Source organism: Oncorhynchus masou, chromosome 13 (assembly GCF_036934945.1).
Source record: "Oncorhynchus masou masou isolate Uvic2021 chromosome 13, UVic_Omas_1.1, whole genome shotgun sequence".
In the NCBI taxonomy this organism is placed as follows: Eukaryota; Metazoa; Chordata; class Actinopteri; order Salmoniformes; family Salmonidae; genus Oncorhynchus; species Oncorhynchus masou.
Genome location: NC_088224.1, coordinates 42,355,518 through 42,378,118, shown reverse-complemented (window position 1 = coordinate 42,378,118; position 22,601 = coordinate 42,355,518). Strand labels below are relative to the sequence as shown.

At 40.7% G+C, this 22,601-nt stretch overlaps 1 protein-coding gene across 1 annotated transcript in view; it reads right to left on the bottom strand.

Moving 5' to 3' along the window:
* The window catches only part of atp9b (ATPase phospholipid transporting 9B), a 55,771-nt gene extending 34,439 nt beyond the window's left edge, over positions 1-21,332 (bottom strand). The window contains exons 1-11 of the mRNA XM_064983929.1: positions 21,225-21,332; positions 18,339-18,512; positions 15,806-15,956; positions 14,469-14,582; positions 14,179-14,287; positions 12,719-12,777; positions 12,392-12,443; positions 9,986-10,080; positions 8,240-8,320; positions 7,054-7,129; positions 5,228-5,304 (exon numbers count right to left, since the gene is read on the bottom strand). Of these exons, the coding sequence (XP_064840001.1) occupies positions 5,228-5,304; positions 7,054-7,129; positions 8,240-8,320; positions 9,986-10,080; positions 12,392-12,443; positions 12,719-12,777; positions 14,179-14,287; positions 14,469-14,582; positions 15,806-15,956; positions 18,339-18,512; positions 21,225-21,304 (1,068 nt within the window). The 5' untranslated portion in view covers positions 21,305-21,332. The remainder of the gene's footprint in view (positions 1-5,227; positions 5,305-7,053; positions 7,130-8,239; positions 8,321-9,985; positions 10,081-12,391; positions 12,444-12,718; positions 12,778-14,178; positions 14,288-14,468; positions 14,583-15,805; positions 15,957-18,338; positions 18,513-21,224) is intronic.
* Positions 21,333-22,601: the final 1,269 nt, after the last annotated feature.

Sequence of the window (22,601 nt, the reverse complement as noted above, 5' to 3'; positions counted from 1 at the left end):
ACATCTCCTCCCCGCTGATCCTCAACACTGGGGCCCCACAAGGGTGCGTTCTGAGCCCTCTCCTGTACTCCCTGTTCACCCATGACTGCGTGGCCACGCACGCCTCCAACTCAATCGTCAAGTTTGCGGACGACACAACAGTGGTAGGCTTGATTACCAACATCGACGAGACGGCCTACAGGGAGGAGGTGAGGGCCCTCTGAGTGTGGTGTCAGGAAAATAACCTCACACTCAACGTCAAAAAAATAAGGAGATGATTGTGGACTTCAGAAAACAGCAGAGGGAACACCCCCCTATCCACATCGATGGAACAGTAGTGGAGAGAGTAGCAAGTTTTAAGTTCCTCGGCATACACATCACAGACAAACTGAATTGGTCCACCCACACAGACAGCATCGTGAAGAAGGCGCAGCAGCTCCTCTTCAACCTCAGGAGGCTGAAGAAATTCGGCTTGTCACCAAAAGCACTCACAAACTTCTACAGATGCACAATCGAGAGCTTCCTGGCGGGCTGTATCACCGCCTGGTACGGCAACTGCTCCGCCCTCAACCGTAAGGCTCTCCAGAGGGTAGTGAGGTCTGCACAATGCATCACCGGGGGCAAACTACCTGCCCTCCAGGACACCTACACCACCCGATGTTACAGGAAGGCCATAAAGATCATCAAGGACATCAACCACCCGAGCCACTGCCTGTTCACCCCGCTATCATCCAGAAGGCGAGGTCAGTACAGGTGCATCAAAGCTGGGACCGAGAGACTGAAAAACAGCTTCTATCTCAAGGCCATCAGACTGTTAAACAGAAACCACTAACATTGAGTGGCTGCTGCCAACACACTGACTCAACTCCAGCCACTTTAATAATGGGAATTGATGGGAAATGTAAATATATCACTAGCCACTTTAAACAATGCTACCTAATATAATGTTTACATACCCTACATTATTCATCTCATATGTATACGTATATACTGTACTCTATATCATCTACTGCATCTTTATGTAATACATGTATCACTAGCCACTTTAACTATGCCACTTTGTTTACATACTCATCTCATATGTATATACTGTACTCGATACCATCTACTGTATCTTGCCTATGCTGCTCTGTACCATCACTCATTCATATATCTTTATGTACATATTCTTTATCCCCTTACACTTGTGTGTATAAGACAGTAGTTTTGGAATTGTTAGTTAGACTACTTGTTGGTTATTACTGCATTGTCGGAACTAGAAGCACAAGCATTTCGCTACACTCGCATTAACATCTGCTAACCATGTGTATGTCACAAATCAAATTTGATTTGATATTGTAATTACTTCGTCACCATGGCCTATTTATTTCCTTAACTTACCCCATTTGCACTCACTGTATTTAGACGTTTTGTTTTCTTTTGTTCTACTGTATTATTGACTGTATGTTTTGTTTATTCCATGTGTAGCTCTGTTGTTGTGTGTGTCAAATTGCTATGCTTTATCTTGGCCAGGTCGCAGTTGCAAATGAGAACTTGTTCTCAACTAGCCTACCTGGTTAAATAAAAGGGGGATTAAAATAAAATAAAGAGAAGTGACACAATTTCCCTAATTATAAGAAATTCATGTTAGCAGGCAATATTAACTAAATATGCAGGTTTAAAAATAAATAATTGTGTATTGACTTTAAAGAAAGGCATAGATATTTATGGGTAGGTTTGGTGCAACGACAGTGCTAAATCGTCACCCGTTTAGCCCCCCCCAACCCCTCTTTTACGCTTCTGCTACTCTCTGTTCATCATATATGCATAGTCACTTTAACGATACCTACATGTACATACTACCTCAATAAGCCTGACTAACAGGTGTCTGTATATAGCCTTGCTACTCTTTTTTGAAATGTATTTTTACTGTTGTTTTATTTATTTACTTACCTACACACACACACACACACACACACAAATTGCTCCCCAGGATGATTCAGACTTGTGGAGGTCTACAATTTTTTTTCTGAGGTCTTGGCTGATTTCTTTTGATTTTCCCATGATGTCAAGCAGAGGCACTGCGTTTGAAGGTAGGCCTTGAAATACATCCACAGGTACACCTCCAAATGACTCAAATGATGTCAATTAGCCCATCAGAAACTTCTAAATCCATGACATAATTTTCTGGAATTTTCAAAGCTGTTTAAATGGCAGTGTATGTAAACTTCTGACCCACTGGAATTGTGATACAGTGAATTGTTTCTTAGGATACATATGTTGATCTGGACAATGTTTTTGCACTTTTCTGGGATTATTGATTGTTTTTATTGCTAAACTGCTCGGCTCATCAGAGAGAGACATGACGGTGATGGTTGTGTTTGAGCTGATAGCACTGAAGTCTACTGTGTACTAACAGTATAACTCAGGTTCATAGGCGCATGATTACTGCTGACAATAGCTGTAGGATCAACAAAGGCATTCATATAGAAGTATTCCTTCATATAGAGACAGCAGGTTCTCTAGTGTATGAACTTATAAAGCTAGTTACTGATAGGCAAATAATGCTTAAGCCATTCCTTAAGTCTCACTTTCAAGAGGACATGTTTTTTTTATCCCCTCCAAGCATAATGAGTTCCTCAACCTTATTACGTCAAGGGTGAAGAACACGGGAATAATCAGGCGAAAGTCTCCACTGCAGTCTTTTATCATGCAAACCGTGTTGTTGGGCAGAGATGAGTTTCTTGGTGGCACTTCCTGGTAAACCATAAACTGAATTGTCACAAACCTCCTTGAATACCACAAAAAGAAGCCAAAAAAGAGAACGTTCCCATATTGAAATGGCTTTTCCTTCAAAAGGTCCGAAGTTTTCTTTTATTTCTCAAGTGCATCGCTCAGCCAATGGAGCATGTGGGAAAATGATGTCAAAAAAAGAAGTGCCCTTCCCCTCTCTGGCAGGGCTCGCAGCAAAGCACCGAACACAGAGGTCTTTCATCTCCGCACCATGCAAACAAAAACAGCAAACCATAACATCTCCCCCTAAATAAAGGAACTTGGATTGAAAAGGGGGGAATAGGAGGATGGGGGGTGTATATAAAGCAGGTGAATTCCAGTGCTGCTAAGCCCCTACCAGCCCCATTCCCCAGAGAACTGAGAGCACTGAGAGAGCAGTGAGTGACTTATCTGCTGTCGTTAAACCCCCACTGTAGAGGGGGGAAGAAATATCCCCCCCACCCCAGTGCCTCACTACAAGGTTCATGCTTGAGCTATTGAGAAAAATAGGGGGTTTGGTAGATTAAAATTAAGAAAAATTTAAGACAGAGGACACAGTTTAATGGCTGAAAAGCAAAGGATACCCTTTTGCCTGAACAATGGACCAACCTTCATTTTCGGAGGCTCGCTGAGGATCAGATGAAGTCACTATTCATTCAGTCAGGGGGGGAAAGGACTCAATTACCTCAACCTAAAGATGCTATCAATGAATAAAAGTGCATATTTTACTCCATTCATCCCAAACCCATTAAAAGTGAAAGGAATTATTTAATCTGGCTGCACGGCTGTGTTTGTGTGAAATTTGATGATGAATTACAGCCAAGAGACATGCATATTCATTGAGCAAAAGCCAAATAATCCTAACACTAAGACCATGGCAAAAATAACAAGCAGGTAGTATATTCAGTAACATTCCACATGATTGTGCTTAAAAGAAAAGGGAAAAAGACAAAAACAGCAGGAGAAAGCATTTCGGATCCTTTTGTATATCATGTTAATCATTCTAGTAACTGCCAATGTGCTCTGTGAAGCACCAGTGGAAATAATAAGTACAGGGTTCAATGAGGAATAGACGTTGGGGAATGTCTCAAATCACAGAATGTTGATGTTCTGTTTTAACAACATCAAAATAAAAAGAGAGAAGCTACACCTGATGTCCTGTCACTCAGATCAAGTGCGTTGTGCTGGCTTGTGTCACAATAGATTATGAGGCAAAAACCTTCTTGTGACTTTAGCCACACTGTATTGACTTTCTCCCCAATCTCAGTCTCCATATTGGCACTTCTGACATCTCCTTGAAATATTGAATTCCTCTCAGCCGCGGAGCTTACACAAAACACTGGCCCTTGCTGTTCGACCGGCAACATCAGCGATCTTATTAAAAGGAACTTGTGTCAAAAAATGTCCATAGTGAGGAGAGTGTCAACCAACAAATAAGGTTCACACAGAAGAGTGTGGTTGTGGCAAAGATCTTTAGGTAAGAACTCTGTACACATGTCAGTGCATGCCAGAGATATTCTTCCTTCTACTGTTGCCAAAACAGTACCAGACAGGGGATCTAATCGATAGCTCTCTATCAGTTGACCCACGTCCATCTAATCTGAAGATCTTGGGTTTGAAATCTTATATTTAGAAACGCGTTTTCATTAATCTCCTCGTTCTGGGGAGAATAAACGCTCAATGGGGATTCTGCAGGATTAACTTTGTGCTGAAAATGTAATTTAAATCCTGGGTTGGTTAATTTCCCTCCAGGTTAATTAGCATGGGGGTGACCTTTAGAATTGACAGGTCATCAGTGATTGATTACTGATTAGAGAAAGGCAGCGGAACAGAGAGAGGAGTTCTGTGGTTCTCAATGCTGTACGGGCCTTGAAACTTTTGAGGCTTATAATCTTACAAATCTAACACCACTGAAATTTTATATAAATGGTATAACAACATTTCAGTTTTTTTGTAGCTGCTTACTGTATATCTTTAATAAAAGGGAGCCTTAAAGGGATACTTTGTGATTTTGGCAATGAGGCCCTTTATCTACTTCCTCAGAGGCAGATGAACTCATGGACAACATTTTTGTGTATGAAGGAAGTTCGATGTAGTTTCAACAGCCAGTGCTAACTAGCGTTAGCGCAATGACTGGAAGTCTATGGGTATCTACTAGTATGCTAGCAGAGACCCATAGACTTCCAGTCATTGCGCTAATGCTAGTTAGCAATGGGTATTTACTTGCATGCTAGCAGACACCTATAGACTTCCAGGCATTGCGCTAACACTAGTTAGCAACTTCCCTCAAACAACATGCAGAGACATAAAAATGGTATCAATGAGTTCATCTCACTCTGGGGAAGTAGTTAAAGGGCCTCATTGCCAAAAGCCCAAAGAACCCCTTTAAATAAAATAGAGGGGTTATATTTGGTGGGTTATCTGTTCATACAACAAACACATATAAACACACACAAATCTCCAACTTCTTTCTGCCTGTACACAAAAAAACATTTACCTTATTCTTGGGCGAGGACGTGTTCAGTACACTCCTGGTCTCTTTTCCTGTGTAGATCACCACCCCTATCACTGTGCCTGTCAAACAGAGAGACAGGAAAGCAATTCTGCTCATTAACTGGAACACACACACATTTCAGACTCATCTTTGTCAAGTAAGCGAGCGGCAGGTAGCCTAGTGGTTAGAGCGTTGGACTAGTAACCGAAAGGTTGCAAGATCGAATCCCCGAGCTGACAAGGTAAAAATCTGTCGTTCTACCCCTGAACAAGGCAGTTAACCCACTGTTCCTAGGCCGTCATTGAGAATTTGTTCGTAACTGACTTACCTAGATATGTAAAAGGTAGAAAAAAACAATGCAAAGCTCAGAGAGCGGCTATGCTCTATGGTTGTAGCCCCACAGACAGAGACAGATGTTTAATGTGCTAGGCTCCTGGTCCCTGGCCGGACTTCCCATGGAAGCAGCTCTTAAAAGCCAATCGATACTCCACCATCTTTATTTGCAGATTCATTAAGGCACCCTTATTACAGAAGACGAATGTGCCATTAATATTAAATGAGCTTAAATGGGAGAGAGCAAGACCACTAATAAACTTAAATACAGCCCATGCAATCCCCCAACTAAAAAGGCTAAGAGGAAGAGAGAGAGGACACGACTGGGTGAGAAAAAGGGTAAAGAGAAAACTATTGAAAGATTAGGAGAGAACATTCGGTGAGGAAACAAATCAAATGTAATGAATCACCTTGACTGAAGATAAAAGGGCAAAAATGCGACAAATGGTTTTGGCAGAGACAAGATTTCATTTAAATACAGTGGGGCAAAAAAGTATTTAGTCAGCCACCAATTGTGCAAGTTCTCCCACTTAAAAAGATGAGAGGCCTGTAAATTTTCATCATAGGTACACTTCAACTATGACAGACAAAATAAGAAAAAAATCCAGAAAAATCACATTGTAGGATTTTTAATGAATTTATTTGCAAATTATGGTGGAAAATAAGTATTTGGTCACCTACAAACAAGCAAGATTTCTGGCTCTCACAGACATGTAATTTCTTCTTTAAGAGGCTCCTCTGTCCTCCACTCGTTACCTGTATTAATGGCACCTGTTTGACCTTGTTATCAGTATAAAAGACACCTGTCCACAACCTCAAACAGTCACACTCCAAACTCCAAAGAGCTGTCAAAGGACACCAGAAACACAATTGCCCCACTGTATGTGAATAACTTCTCACAACTTGACTTCTCACACCTAATAGAGCAAAACTGTGATCTGAGGAGTGCTTTACCAGTCCCAGACAAAGACCTAAGTCTATCGAGTGTCCTTCTGATGAAAGCCAGGGAGAGTTATGTGGTGGACAATGACAAAGCCTTACAAGAATGATGTCAGAGGTCTAAGTTAGGTGTGTGTGTGAGTAAGTAAAGGTGGGTTGGGGGTCAATAAAGGATGTGTGTTTTTGTGTTCAAGGTCAGGCCAAGGGAGAGAGGGAAACCGCAGATCAATGGTGTGGAGAATGACTGAGAAAGTGTCAAACACTTTCTACTGAGACAACTGTGGTGTGGGGAATTAAGCTTAGCAGGCTGAGGTAGGAGAAAGTTATACACTGTAAGCTCACAAATTTAACTTAAATGTATTTAAATCTCCCATTTCCAAATCATTGTATCTCACTACAAAAAGTCATTGGGTTGGACAGAAAATGTGATCCCAAGTCATAAACAACTACACATCAGAAATGTCTTGATAAAGCTTAACTGCAAACTTTGCATGCAAAATGAAAATTAAGAGTCAACCTATCATAAAAAAACTTCTCAACTGTGTGGTTTAACTTACCAGATGCCACAATAGTGCTGGCCCAAAGGGTGTGGTCAATGCTCAAACTCTCATGGATTTGTGGATCACCGTCTTCCTAGAGGGGAAAACTCAAAAAGATGTTTATCTTCGCTCAACATTCAAGAAGTAAAAGGTTACTTTATAGGGTAATACCTGACCGCCCATCCTCAGACGGTGCAGTCAGAATACCAGACTGCCATTCAGTACCATTAATTTCCATAAACACCTGCTACCATGGGTCCGAGCTACATACTGTAGCTACATACTCCCTTATCGATACTTTCACAAGATGTGGCAATAGTGGGTAAAGAGGCTCCTTTAAAAGAGTCCTGTGTGGGGTTGCAGAAGAGATTTCAGTGATACATAAGCCCCCAGAGGGCCTCGATTCAGAGTAGTACCCCCACCCCCGATGCTCTTAAATAAAGACGTACGCTGAAAACAGCTCAAGTCAGAATGAGTGCCGAGGCCGAGGATCCGATTTCAGCTCAAATTGCATGCCTGATATGATAACTATGATACCCAAGCGCCCACATCTGGTCAATTCATTAAAACGGGGGAAAAGGTGCATGAAAAATAAAAAATGGCAGGTTGGTTGAATGCTTGCCCACTCTGACATTGACATAATTTCCCACATCGTTCTCAGAGTCTGACCACTGAATGTTGAAGTAGGGAACACTGAAAGAAACAAAGCTTCATATCCGTCTTGAGGAAGGAAAGCCTCATAAATAGGTACGTTTAGTTGAAGGGGGTCAGTGGGAATGGCCGGGACCTAAAGTACACGTTATGCAAAGGAAGGCCGCGGAGGATGAATGAGCAGAGGAAGTGCTCGCTCACTAAGCCTGGTGTGGCGCCAAGAGTGAAGGCGATACACAAAGCCCCTCTGTGTTGGGGCTCTACTCTCTCTGGGGGCTGCACTAATCTGCTATTAATAAAATAAAATAAGTGAGGGGACGGATGGAGGAGAGCAGGGAGGACCTTCCTGTGATGTCAGCACTCAGCACCATGCCTCCTGGAGATACTGCTGCTGCTGCTCACACTATTCTTTATTGTTGCCATTTGTCAACGTGGTATATCCCTTTGTGATGTTGATCCTATTTTTTGTGTATTTTTTGTGTTGTTTATTTTTGTGTTCATGTCATGTACCTTTCACATTTGTTTGACAGTATGATGTCAGTGAGCCACTTACCCTTGTGAAGTTTCCCTCAAAACTGTGGATGTCCAGCTGAGGCTTCTGGGCATAGACATAAGCATTGATGGAAAAGAGGTCCTGAGAGAGGGGTAGAAATGACCTGAATAAAGTAATCAAGTAAATATTTCCCTTCATAAAAAGCCTTCCTAACTCTCCCAGAGAGTATCAAAGTGTCAGGAGTTGAAGAAACCTGTGAGGCTTGCCAAAGATAACACCTGCTATAAAAGGATGCGATTATCATGTCAGCGAAAAGTAGTGTGTGTGTGTGTGTGTGTGTGTGTGTGTGTGTGACACAGTAAAAAACAACCCAAAACATAAAAAATATGTAACTGCAAACACACATACAGTACAGACACTCCCTTACTCTCTTCTATTATCCCAACTCCCTTAAAAACTGTATCAAGTTGGGGGCTCCCGAGTGGGGTCTAAGGCACTGCATCTCAGTGCTAGATGCGTCACTACAGATCCTGGTTCGATTCCAGGCTGTATCACAACCGGCCGTGACTGGGAGTCCCATAGGGCGGCGCACAATTGGCCCAGCGTTGCTAGGGTTGGCCGGGGAAGCCATTTATTGTAAATAATAATTTTTCCTTAACTGACTTGACTAGTAAATAAAGGTGCAAAAGCTCAATTTCAGTTGTGTGACCTGTCGCCGATCTTACTGCAGCCCCCTCCCCTTGTGGAATAGAATTGATTGTAAACATTAAATTATTCAGCCAGGTTGCCTCTATGCACCAGGTACCCTCAGTTATGCTCACATAGTGCTCTCAGGGTGAGAACATGCAGGGAGGGGAAGATTATCTTCCTCAGCCCCAGTGTAGAGCTGTTGCCAGTAATTGCCTCCCACAGATGAAATACAGACTCTCTAGAGCCAGACACAATAGAGGCAGAATTATGTCACTTTCTGAGACACAGTTGCAGCAAGTGTCTTACCACATAGCATAATGTCTCATCAAGATAGGAAATGAAAAAGGAAATGAATGGAGTTCCGAATCAAACGTTCAAATAAATAAAACTCTCTTGTCCACATAAGCAAGTTATGAGAAAAGTGTATCCGAAGTTAGAATTTGTAACCTCGATTAGTAATCTGGTCAAATAGCGATACTGAATTATGTTGTTTTCCCGCTCTGTCCAACATAATTTCAATTCACTCTCAAGTGTTATTGGGTGAAAGGTTATCCCTGTATAAAGATCATTCAATCATAACACATGGGACATATAACTAATAAAATAGAACCAAGCAGCTCAATAGACCTCATCAAATTGACAGAATATGATTTGGTTAACAACTGTATGGATCTTCTCAAAAGCTTGTCACAATTCACTGAACGTTAAAATGACCCCACAGCCTTCTAAAAATTATCCTGTTACAATAAGTAGGGAGGATGGGTTTAATTGGGGTAAAACGTAATAAAGAAGTGATTGCCATCCCCCATCGACTGGAAACCTTATATGGTAAGGAAATCGTCCAGTTGACTTGCTGAAACTTGAATTCTGTGGTCACATTAAGTAGTGACAGAAAAACAAACATAAATATGAAGTGTTTAGTATCATCTCATCGTAGAGAAAGAAGGTACTGTGTACTATGGCATTCTGGCTATCATGAGGATAAGGCTTCCATGCCTCGTTAAAAACAACCTAATACTGACAATAATGTTTTTAATAACAAAATATAATCACTGAATATAACATGACATTTATCAGTTATATTAGTCACATACTGTGAACAGGTCATGTACATACCCCAAGAGCAGGTAGTCTTTGTGTGCAAACAACAGCAACTTTCAACTTCCAGTCTGTCTCTCCGTCTAATTGGTCCGTCCTGATGAAACATGAACCTAGAAAAACAAAACGTTTTACAGTAGGTATGCTTTTAATCCCTCGTAAAAAATAACTGTGTAATCAGAGACGTTTGGGTTTAGTCAGTACCTAAAATATGAAAGATATGCAGTACAGTGAAAGAAGATGTATACATATTATAAATATCAGTTCTTAGCCTGAAAGTATCAATGTACTAATGGTCAAACCATTACAGTATGTCTGCTTTCAACATGTGTGCACTGCACAATATAGAGCCATGAGAAAGCCACTTAGCCGTCCACAAGAGCCTAACAAATGCTTAGAGGTCATGAACTGTATGGATCTGAGGTAATATTCTATATGAAACTGATGGACGAGGACGGCTATTTGACAGAGAGGCTAAAGGTCAGCTTTAAATGGGCCCAGGGGGTTAAGCATGATGGAAAACATATCGCCGAGGATGATTCATGGCTGCTATGATGACTCTGCACACATAACACCACTGAGATGTTGTGAGGGCATAAAGACATCAGTGCTCCCTGCGAGGGCATATTGACACATAGGAGATCGATGTAAATTATGTCCAGAGCCTTTATTTCTCATGATACCTCTCAGAGAGGAGCCCGAGACCCGATGGAACCATTGATTAATTGATATTTAAATCATCAGTCACTGGAGGAGTCTGGCATATGGTTTCCATTCCCCAGCCAATCAGTTGATGGTAGAGAACACAGAGGCCTCTGATGAGACGAGTCCGTAATACCACACTGAGCTCAATACTGTCCCTTATCGCCAGTCAAAGGCTCATTTCACTCATTACATTCTGTAGTACTGTATCTATAATAAAATCATGGATTGATGTTGAGGTTTCTTTATTAGTTCTATTCAAAAAGGTGGACATGCTTTTTGTTTTATTGCTTTTTGATTAATACTGTACTTTCGTGGGCAGGGTTTTTCATTACACATATAGGTCACAGGACAGTCCCTAAATCTACGATAAATTATAATCTGTGTTTTTCTGGACAGAGAGCCAGATCTAGGGTAAATCCTGCTACTTTACTATAATGTGACAAGAAAGCAGTATTTAATTCTTTGAGGACAGGCTTTGGCAGTCCTGTATTTGAATATCTAATGCTTTCGAAATTGGAATGTGTTTATATCTAATACATTTCATCACTATCATAAATGTAAAGAATTTGTTCGGATCTTTATCATTCCCAAATCCAATATCTTTATTCAATCTAGAGTACTTTTTTCTAGTAAAAGTTGTATGAAACTCAACTTTACTTTTCAGGAAAGGTTTGTTTCAGTGAGCTACAGCTGAATTAGATAGAAAGACAAGGTGGGATATTTGAACTGTCATGACTTTACTTTCTCTGCTCTATTGTATAACCAAAATTGCCCGTAAATATTAGCCAGGATAAACATGACAGGGGAAAGCATAAAGTTACTGACTGGATAATGTAATAACACTACTATAATTGAACAATCCCTTCCCCTAATCATTTATATGGACTACATAACTTTGTAGTCTTAATGTCAAACTTTATTATCTACACTATAAATGCCCAATGTAAAGTGTTGGTCCTGTGTTTCATGAGCTGAAATAAAAAAAATGTAAAAACTTTTTTTTAAATCACAGAAATTCTTCATGCACAAAAAGCTTATTTCTCTAAAATGTTGTGCACAAATTTGTTCACACCCTATTAGTGAGCATTTCTCCTGAGCCAAGATAATCCATCCACCTCACAGGTGTGGGATATTAAGAAGCTGATTAAACAGCATGTTTATTACACAGGTGCACCTTGTGCTGGGGACAATAAAAGGCCACTAAAATGTGCAGTTTTGTCACAACACAATGTCACAGCTGTCTCAAGTTTTGCAGGAGCATGCAATTGGCATGCTGACTGCAGGAATCATTTCTCTACCATAAATTGCCTCCAATGTCATTTTAGAGAATGGCAGTATATCAAACCACAACAGCCCAGCACCTCCACATCCAGCTTCTTCACCTGCGGGATCATCTGAGACCAGCCACCCAGACAGCTGATGAAACTCAGGAGCATTACTGTCTTTAATAAAGCCCTTTTGTGGGGAAAAACGCATTCTGATTGGCTGGGCCTAGCTCCACTCCCTTGCCCAGTCAAGTGCAAATCAATTGATTCAAGCCTAATTTATTTATATCAATTGACTGATTTCCTTATATGAACTGTAACTCAGTAAAATCATTGAAATTGTCATATGTTGAGTTTATAGTTTTGTTCAGTATAATTACACTGATGGTATTTGTTGTGCTTTGGGAATGTTGTGTTTATTCCATGTTACAGACACTGAGACCCTACAACCCACCAGTCTTCTCTGATGTCCTTAGAAATATCATATCTGCAGGGATCCTTTGGTTCTGCAACAAAACATTATGAGATAAAAACAGAAAAAGATGAGGTGAGAACTAGCTAGTCAACTAAGGCCACTAAGTGAGCTTAGTATGGTTGTCAAAATGTTAGCGAGCGCAGTAACAGTAGTCCTGGGATATTCCTGAATAATTGAACAAGGTCACTTCCCTGACTAGGCAGTTACGGTGATCCAGTCATATGAATCACTTAGGGCAATATGATACTCAAACAAAGTGAATTTACAGGATTGCAACATTGCTCACAAGAGCTATAAGAGACCCACCTTTTCAACTATGATGAGGTCTCCAACTTGTATGTCAGAACTCTTCACTTGAACTTTACCTGAGGGAAAAATAAAGAGAACCAAGATCAAATGTCTGTAAATAGACAGAAACACAGAAAGCAGTCTCTAAAGTGGCTCCTTTGCAGACACATTGACTGTAGATTGACTACCTCATAAGACACACTATGAATGTTTAAACAGAGGTGAAATAAAATGCATGTATTGATCTTTGGTCATTGAAAGTGATGCTGACTCTTAAAACCACAACCCTGTTTTTCCATCACTCTTCTTCTCACTCCCTCAACTTTGAAGAGATTGATTACCTTGCCCATGCAAATGTAATACCCTTCTGTTCTGATCCCTGGTCTGAGGCATAGACAAAAACATGGGCACACCAGGTCACTCTCAATTATATCCATTCAATACCCTCTTTCCGACACATAGACACACTAGACAGAAAGACAGAGAGACAGACAGAGAGACACACACACAATAGACCAGGTGTGGGAAACTGTCGACCCGCATTCCTTTTGTGGGCCGAGGACCAATTACAACAAACAAAACATTAATTCATTCATTTTTGGGGGATTTCTTTTTAGGGGGGGGGGGGGGGGCTCTTGAGAGTTAGAACAAAATACGCGTGCAATTTCAACATTTGATTGCTGATGCACAACCAGCAGTCACTCAATTTGCCCATGTCAGCTAATATTTTTTAGATTGGTAAGTTAGTATAGTGGCCAGCTATCTAATCGTGTATTAAGCATGGTCGAATTACCGACTGGGGTGGGGCCCACTGATCATCAATGGCCAGCTATCTAATCGTGTAGTAAGCATGGTCAAATTACCGACTGGGGTGGGGCCCACTGATCATCAGTTATCATATTAAAAACTAAAAATATTTGCTTCCATCCTATGGCAAAATATGTGGAATTGCAGCGAACTTGCTTTAAAAAACAACATTTTCTCTACACCCCATGGCAAAATGTGCAGAATATCAGGAAACTTAAATGCTGTTATCATTGCTGTCACGAGGGCGGCCGATAAAATGTTTTTCCCGCAAGGTGTGGGGGGGATGTGTGTATGCAGACCCACGAGACCCCTTTTTGTGGCCCCCACCCAAGTTGCCCATCCCTGCACTAGACACACACACATTCTGTGTGTGAAACTGACATCCCTCTCCCGTGTCATGGATATCACACTAGAGGATATCCACACACACACACACACAACTGTTTGCAGTCTTGGAAAGAAATCAATGCAATTACAGCAAGTAGAATGACTTTCGTTAGAATGCAGAACCCTGTGAATGCAGAACCCTGCATGGGGCAAGCTTAAGTACAACTACAATATCATTCAGCATCATGTGACCAATCAAGTGTGAGCAGAGGAGTAGCTATTTCCATAACAGTTACAGTAGTATCTTCATCCATACGGAGGAGGAAACATGTTTTGTTATGAACCTCGCACTGTGAGCTTGCTGTAGAGCTGGGAGTTCATCTCCTTGTCCCGCTGGTACCGTCGGACCTCGTCCACGGCCTCACGTACCATTGTAACAGCCATCACAAAGCCCTGGGTGGCAGAAATAAAAACACACCGTTGACATTTAACACACATAACAAGTACTGACAGGATGTAATACAAGTGTGTTCATATTTAGGACTTGGGACAACGTCAGTTTGTGTGTTCAAAAACAAAGGTTAGCCTACACAAAGCATTCACACTAATCCTGAAAAGTGAAAAACACATTTACCAGAGGTGCCCAGTAGGTGTACAAGTACCCTATTTTTAGGGATGGCACGAACTGGGAGCAGGCCACCACTAGAAAGTACAGGTTGAGGAAGAACTTGAACTGCTGGTAGAGAACCTGAGAAGAATAAGAAAATGAGTGAATATCTGCACTGAAGAAAGAACGCAGATAACAGTCATAGCACACCGGATGGGTTAGATCAAATCAAACTGTGTCACATGATCCTAATACAACAGGAGTAGTAGACCTTACCATGAAATGCTTACTTACAAGACCTTAACCAGCAATGCAGTTCAAGAAAGAGTTAAGAAAATATTTAAAGTAGAAAATTATAAAAAAGTAACAATAAAATAACAATAACGAGGCTATATACAGGTCCTAGACTTGGCGCTCCAGTACCGCTTGCCGTGCGGTAGCAGAGAAAACAGTCAATGACTTGGGTGACTGGAGTCTGACAATTTTTGGGGCTTTCCTCTGACACCGTCTACTATATAGGTCATGGATGGCAGGAAGCTTGGCCCCAGCTTCCTTGGGCACAGGGACTATGGTGGTCTGCTTGAAACATGTAGGTATTACAGACTCGATCAGGGAGAGGTTGAAAACATCAGAGAAGACACTTGCCAGTTGGTCTGCGCATGCTTTGAGTACACTAGTCTCCCATTTAGACTCCCAATAGTCCCACAGATAGGCAAATTCATTTTTTTTTGTAATGATCACAATGATGAGCGCTTGCTTCCAGTCCCAGATTATTAGAGCCAATGGGATCAATGAATGACGCTCTATAGTTAATGAACTCCTTGACCTTTAGGATAAAGCGTACTGCTAAACCATTTAATAATTCAAAGTGTAGGAGAAAAGCAGAGTGTTTGGCTCAATATGGATGAGAATATGTTTCTGAGAGACAGTTGACATTTTATGACTCATACTGCTAAACCATTTAATAATTCAAAGTGTAGGAGAAAAGCAGAGGGTTTGGCTCAATATGGATGAGAATATGTTTCTGAGAGACAGTTTTATGACACTGGCTGAAGACCAGTCTCTTCATCATAAAGCCATTTGGTAAATAAAACTGAGCTTTGGTTGATCTGAGCTTTGTCGGAAACTTAACATTACACCTCAGTTCATGACAGCAATTTCTTCACAGCATGTTCTTCTATACATTTTTCTAAATATATGTTGGAATTGTATGCACCCTGAACTATTATAAATTGGTACATGACACATCTAATATAAACGTTCGTAATACGTTTTAACTTCGTCCTTTAGAATAACACATTTCAAATATGTCTAAAGCGCATCCTGATAGATAAGCTAACATTCAGCACTGTGTGTAAACTCACCCCAGGCACAAAGGTGAAGAAGTTGTACTTCTGGTTTTTAATGGCGTTCTTGGGGTACTTCTCCTCACACTTCTCGGGGTGGCCCAGCCACACTGTCCGGGCTTTCAGCTCCTTCGTCCTCCGACACATACGAGCCAAGCAGTCACAGCAGCTGAGGGACAGAATGAAGAATGTCATCACCATCACTAAGAAATGTGCTGTGAAAAACAAGCCACGGGTGACGTTGTCATGAGAATCCCTTATTTCCTGTGAGTAGTAGTCCAAGAACAGATGAAACAAAAGGTGTTCCAGACAGGTAATCCAAACAAAAGGAGAAAGAATGACATCTTAAGAAACATAATTGGAGTATAACTACATACGTCCCAAACAAGGTTTTCTTCAATTAAACAGAAAACCCTAAATAAATAGCCTAACACTAAACACGTTTTGTTCAGACGGCCTTCCTCATGGACGGCCTTTGCAAAGGTCTGAAGTGTGGCATCTCTGCTATGGAAATAAAATAGGTCAGGTGAGCTACCAAAGGAAGTTGCGTAATGTTTACAGGTAGATTTTATAATGTAAATAAACCTCTAGCTATGGAACGGTTACTTTACACAATTATCGTGGGATTTGTACTGTATTACTGGGGTTCAGCCTGGATACTGCAAAATAGAGACTAGGGCAGATTCTTGAGTACACATTCACATTCTCCCAGAGCAGGCTATGTCTCTCATCGTTCATAGCATCGCTGAGGAGAAACAATGTGGTGGTCCAGCCTGCTAATTATATCCTAATCCATGTCACTGTTAATTAGATCTACTGGGTTGCTTTGACACAATTTATAAGAAAGCTCTTTTAGCACTTTAAATTAACTGAAAAGGTTAGGAGCACTCCAGGGCAGATTCCCATGTGAATGTTACGGCAGCCAGACTTCATTGCCAGCTGAAGAGAAGAGTCAAGTCTCACTCAAGAGCCAGACATATGGAATAAATGCTTTTTAGGGCATTATGTAATAATTGCATATAGTCTACTCCATAGGTTCTTTGTGAGTTTTGCCCGGGGTGGCTGAGTGGCACTGGTAACATCCAGGGATGAGCCATTTCCCATGCATCTGAGTCTACAAGAGGTTGCAAAGAGGCCATAATATCAGTTTCAGTACAGTCTCTACAAACACATTTGACATGCATAATGGCTACTTCATAATGGCTGAGTGATGTGGAGTGTGTGTGATACAACTGCTTGTCTTTAGACAACTAGCTAGTGGTAGGGATAGCTAACACGTATGGGTCTATATTCAGATGCATTTGACTAGGCCTCTGCCCTAAACTCTGGCACTAGAGAGAAGAGAAAGTCTGGCCTCATGGTGTACACCGTCATGCTGATTGCCTTGGCATTTACACTCTTTAAGCACATTGGCAAAACACAACATAAATCAACTTTGAAAAAAATATGTGTTTGTGTTGGCTTCTATGTAACCCCTCTCTACATGCCACCGTCCAGATTCATAAGTGAGATTATTTGCACAAATGAATACTATTTAAATAATAGGACATTTGAATAAGCAGGGGTTATTCTGCGTGAATTATTTGTGTTTTATAATCCTCGGCTAAGCATACATAAAATTACTGGAAAGCATCAAACTGGTCAGCTGTGAAAAATCCGATTTGTTCATTAGGGAAAAGATCAATACGCAGTTTTGGGCTGGAGATGCACCACTGATAACCAAACGACACTGAAAACATAGTATTCTATCAAATTCATACATAAACATTGCAAAAAGTTATTTGTTTAGCATTAAAATAACCCTCTTCCATTTGTTTACACACCTTATTACATTTTATTGGTGTTAGTGCTGATAAATATTTCACTCTAACACATTGTAAATTGTATTTTAGTAGAGGACAAAACCCATCAAATAAATCATTAGCTGGATAAGCCGCATTGTATTGTTTGACCTCAAAGTATTTTGGGACTGGTAGTGCGTATCGAGGAACTCAACCAAAAACATCCCCTCTGCTCACTTCATGCACAGCTACCAGTGCGTTGGAAATCCAAACTGAGCTTCTCTGGCATACAATACAAATATACCAATAATGCCCCCTCCCCTCTTCCCCAACACACACACTTTGGGGCAGGGAATGACTATATTTTTGTGATATGAAATGAAGTCCTTAAAACTACATCGCCATATAGGGCACCCGAGTAGCGCAGCGGTCTAAGACACTGCCTCTCAGTACAAGTGTATCACATCCGGTCGTGATTGGGAGTATATAGTATAGCTCATCTTTCAATAAAGCCACTGGTTGCTTGATGAAAAAACTAAAACCTTTTGAGAGTCCCTGGATGACCAAGGCTGAATCCCAATTCTGCATCCTCCTCCCAAAGTGTGCACTTACACATTCAGGACATGGATATAAAAGCATTGGATTTGTGCAAGCATTACTTAGAGGAAGTTTCCAACATTGTTAAATCTTTGACAGGGAGTGTGCAAGTCAGAAGAAGGGTGGAGAATCGGGTTGCAGCCCAACAGTTAGTGGTTCCACTTCCCACCTACCTGCCACAGAGGATCTTCCAGCCTCCCATGAGGAGCCACCCCAGGCCTCTCTGTCGCTGGTTGGCCCTGGCCCGAGGCAGGGTGTGGTAGTCACTCTCATCATTCTCAAAACCTTCCTCAGACATCATCAGAGGCATCTCATCCAAGTTAGAGTGTTCATCTTCTAAAGAATACCTGGAAAGGAAAAACAACATGTTTACTGTAAATAATACAGCTATATACAAGTTCATTTCAAGCAGGCACAGATACTAACAAACCTGCAGTGAACATGTTGACAGAAGAGACCTTACAGCAAACGCATGCATGCCTACAAAATACAGACGTTTGATAACTGGGCTTGTTGTTACAGCAAAATATTTACAAAAACAGGAAGGAACTCATGGTAAAAGTGAGAACTTGGGAACTAACAATAATGAAGACGAGGGCAGAATATTCTAGACAGTTGTTTACCCAGACAACAACAAAGGCCTATCAGGGTGAGGATCTGTATTGATTGCAACCTTAAAGCAGGGGAACTTGAACATTTGTCAGTTGGTTTCACTGATTCACTACCACTCTGATAAAGAAAAGGTTCAATTAATTAATTTGCTGACACATTCCTCCTACTTTATTGCATTACATCGATTCCACTGGGCCACATTTTTCACTTAACAAATAGGATCCTAGCATCCCGATCCAAACATGTATGGACCCTAACAGTCTTGATGCATGTAAACTAATCTCTACAGCATTTTAAAGCTTTAACATCACTGATGTAGGAATGAAAGACTACTGACAAATATAATTAAGCCAGATGAGAGGTTGGCTTGGTTCCTATGTCCTGGAGTAGCACACAATTCACATGAGCACTAAGAGCACACAGGAAAGTCTCCTGGGGACATAATGTCTTAAGCATAAGGACTTAAGGAATTAGGAAGCAGATCTTCTACAATACCAGGTAAAGGAGGGCCTCTCAATGAGCTGGACTAACTACACAACATACTGTAGATTCTGTTCATCTTGCCTCAGTCATTGAATGGGTCCACAACTCTCCAATGCAACACAGACACATTTTGATAGATAAGCTACAATGCAACTGGTTTAGTCCCATGAGGGTATCAGATTCCCTAACACTAGGCTATACTGGTGATTAGAAGAGCTTCTTCCTTGGTTACTGTAAACCCCTTGCTATTTTCCTTTCTGTATTCACATTATTCTATAAGTAGGTAATAGCTATTCTATTTCTTCAATTGATCCTTTGTAAAAAAATATATAAAAGATTTACAAACCACTTTGCTTGAGTAATAATTGGCCAGTTCAAAATATCAAAGGGATAATGGATAAAAATTTCAAGTTGCTAGCAAGTGCAAAGGACCCACTAATTTGGGTCAGCCTATATTGTCTAGCATTTATTTTCAACAATGCATAGTCTCATCATGAAAACGTGCAAAATATGATACCTGCACTGTATCAATTCCAATGCATAGCCAAGGCCTACATAATGCAACATTGAAACAATGGTTCCCCTACATTCGAATGGAGAAGTGAGGAGCCATGCCCAAGACAAATGCTAGGCCTTGCATAATAACCTGGCCAAGCATTTGTTGATTAATCGTCTCATTCCACCAACAACTACACAAAAATGGACAAAGGCAACAATTGATGATGAAAATGTGGTGTTGTTGTAATTGTAAAAGACATTAACATGAAGTGCAGATGGAGGGGTTTAGTACAATCGCAGGGCCAACCCATCCAGTAGCACTTGATGCATTTAAACTCTACCGAGCAGTGCAATACGCCAAGGCAGACGATTCTATGAACTGGGAAATCAGGGAGATTCCCTACTAATGTTCCTGCTTATCAGAAATGTAAGATTTTCTGTCAGACATATGCTGTGGTAGAGAGTTTGTCGAGTTGGAAGTCATTCCAGAAGAAACTGCACTGCTGACATCATCATTGAGGATTTGATTAATTGGAAAACCAAAATGATTAGGACTAAGCTAGGCATATATAATAAATATCTAGAAAAAAATGAAGTGTGACGTTTTCACAAACTCAGACCATGCAGAATGTCCATGGCTAGATGAAGAGGAGTGAAAGTAAGGGACAACACCTTTTCAATATAAACCACCTACAGAGATTCAAAGAGTCATGGAAATAGGATTGTGATGGTGTACGGAGGTAGGGAAGCACGTTTGCTGGCATTGTTTTTTTTTAAATGCACTAATAGACTCAGCAGTGAATGTCTTTACAATGGCCACATTCGGGGTCCATTAGCAAGGACATATCCTCAGCAGCAGGTTATTGATCAGTGAGCTAGACACGCACTCTGCCTCCAATTCTCTTCCTACTCCGAGCCAACCCGGACCAGCAGATGGGGTCGCATTGTATTTCATTAGGTAAATCATTAGTTATCACTTGGAAATGTGGAATTATAAGCACTTTGCTAATAAATAAGAAATTGTTCTTATGACTTGTCTAGTTAAATTAAGGTTACATTTAAAAAAATAAAAATGTTTAATTATCTAGCCAACCTAGATAAATAACCAGACGACAAAAGAAGGGGCGAAAACGTCATGTGACGCTTGGCGTGTCAGCAAAGCTGTTCTGTTATCTGGCGGTGCTTGGCAAATAAAGGGCTCCTGAGTCCTAGTCATGCCTAAAATAGCAATAGGTCTTGTCTACTTTTCCTAGTCAAGAGAGATTAGCGGTTATCATACAACTAACATTAGCTTGCAAAGAAGCCTGCTTCGTTTGTTGAAGCCAGCGGTAAGAATTGCTTATTAGCTCACGCGGCTAGTCACAGAACAACTAACGTTATTGTATCAACGTCCCAAACTACTGAAATGCAAAATAAATACTTATAACGATGTCTCCACCGGTTGAACAAAAAAACGTGTCCCATACCTAGAATGTCTTGGAGTGTTGTAATAAGCTACTTTTTTCGAGCCCTTCCGCATCGAGTTTAGCTGGATGCTGTCAGCCATCTTGGCTGGACTATACACATCTTGACGTCACTGCCAGCACCGGAAAATGATTTTCTTACAGTATGCTGTGTTCAACGTATCTGGGAACTCGGAAATCTCTGACCTCCGACTTCAGTGCGTTACGAACAACTGGGAACTCGAACAAAAACGAGCTCCGAATAGAAAAAATATATTTTGAACCGTCATCCAACTCGAAAATCCAACTCGGGAACACAGGCCTCTTTCTTGAGCTCCGACTTTCCGACTTGAACATCACTGACTGACGCCGTGATTTCACCTAGCATTTTTCCGAGTTCCCAGTTGGCTCGAATGCACCGTTATTCGGTTTGACTGGATTGACAGATGCGAATGTGGGATTTTATTAGCTCAGTTCGTTATGTAGTCTACAATTATGAATTAATGTCACTACATGTTAAGCAGTAATGCTTAACACAGTAAAAGTTGGAAAAATCACACTTCTCAAATTGTAGATATTTATTTAAAGTAGCATGAAATATTGTAATCTAGACAAATAAATTATTTTCTTTCAGTAGATGTCTGTCAGCCCAGCAAATTTTGCTTGTAAAAATATTTGCTGAGATTGAGATGATCCACTTCCATTGCTTTTTAGCTCATCCTACCATAAGCACACTAATTTTTTGTTGTTGTCTGTAGCCTTCATGCAGAAAAGAGGCAAATGTCTCTAGTTTGTATCTGTGATGCCTCTTCTGTACATCAAATTCAGAAATCTAAAAAACAGTTCTCAGTGTAGGAGATAAAATGATTCAATCTCTAACAACAAGATAAACAAAAAATGCAACTTTTTGACTAAACCATATAGTTTACATTCTGTTTATGTATGCATCTGTAAGCCAATTGATTGTTTTCACATTTTTATCTAATATACATTTTGGATGCAGAGAAAATAACCTAAATGATGAAGCTGAAATAAATGCTGATAGACTGCATAAAGTCAAGAGTAAAGTCCAGTGAAGAAATGGGACATGCAATTTAAGCTGAAGTAAATTCAATAAATGATTGTCCAACCTTAGGCTTGCTCAATTACTTGCACAAATTCTTCAATTTGAAATGCTGCAGGCCTACATGTGAGGCCTCGTTATAAAGACATTTGTGCTTTGCACCAACTAGCAGCAGTGAGTAACCGACAGATTCATCTCTTTGCATTTCTATATCACATTTTCCATGTCACATTTTCCCTTTTTAGAGTAATAGAGTGTTTGTCTATAGTAAGCACCATGGACGAAGTGAAACAACCTGTTTGTGTGGGCAAAACCAACATTTGCATATGGACAATTGA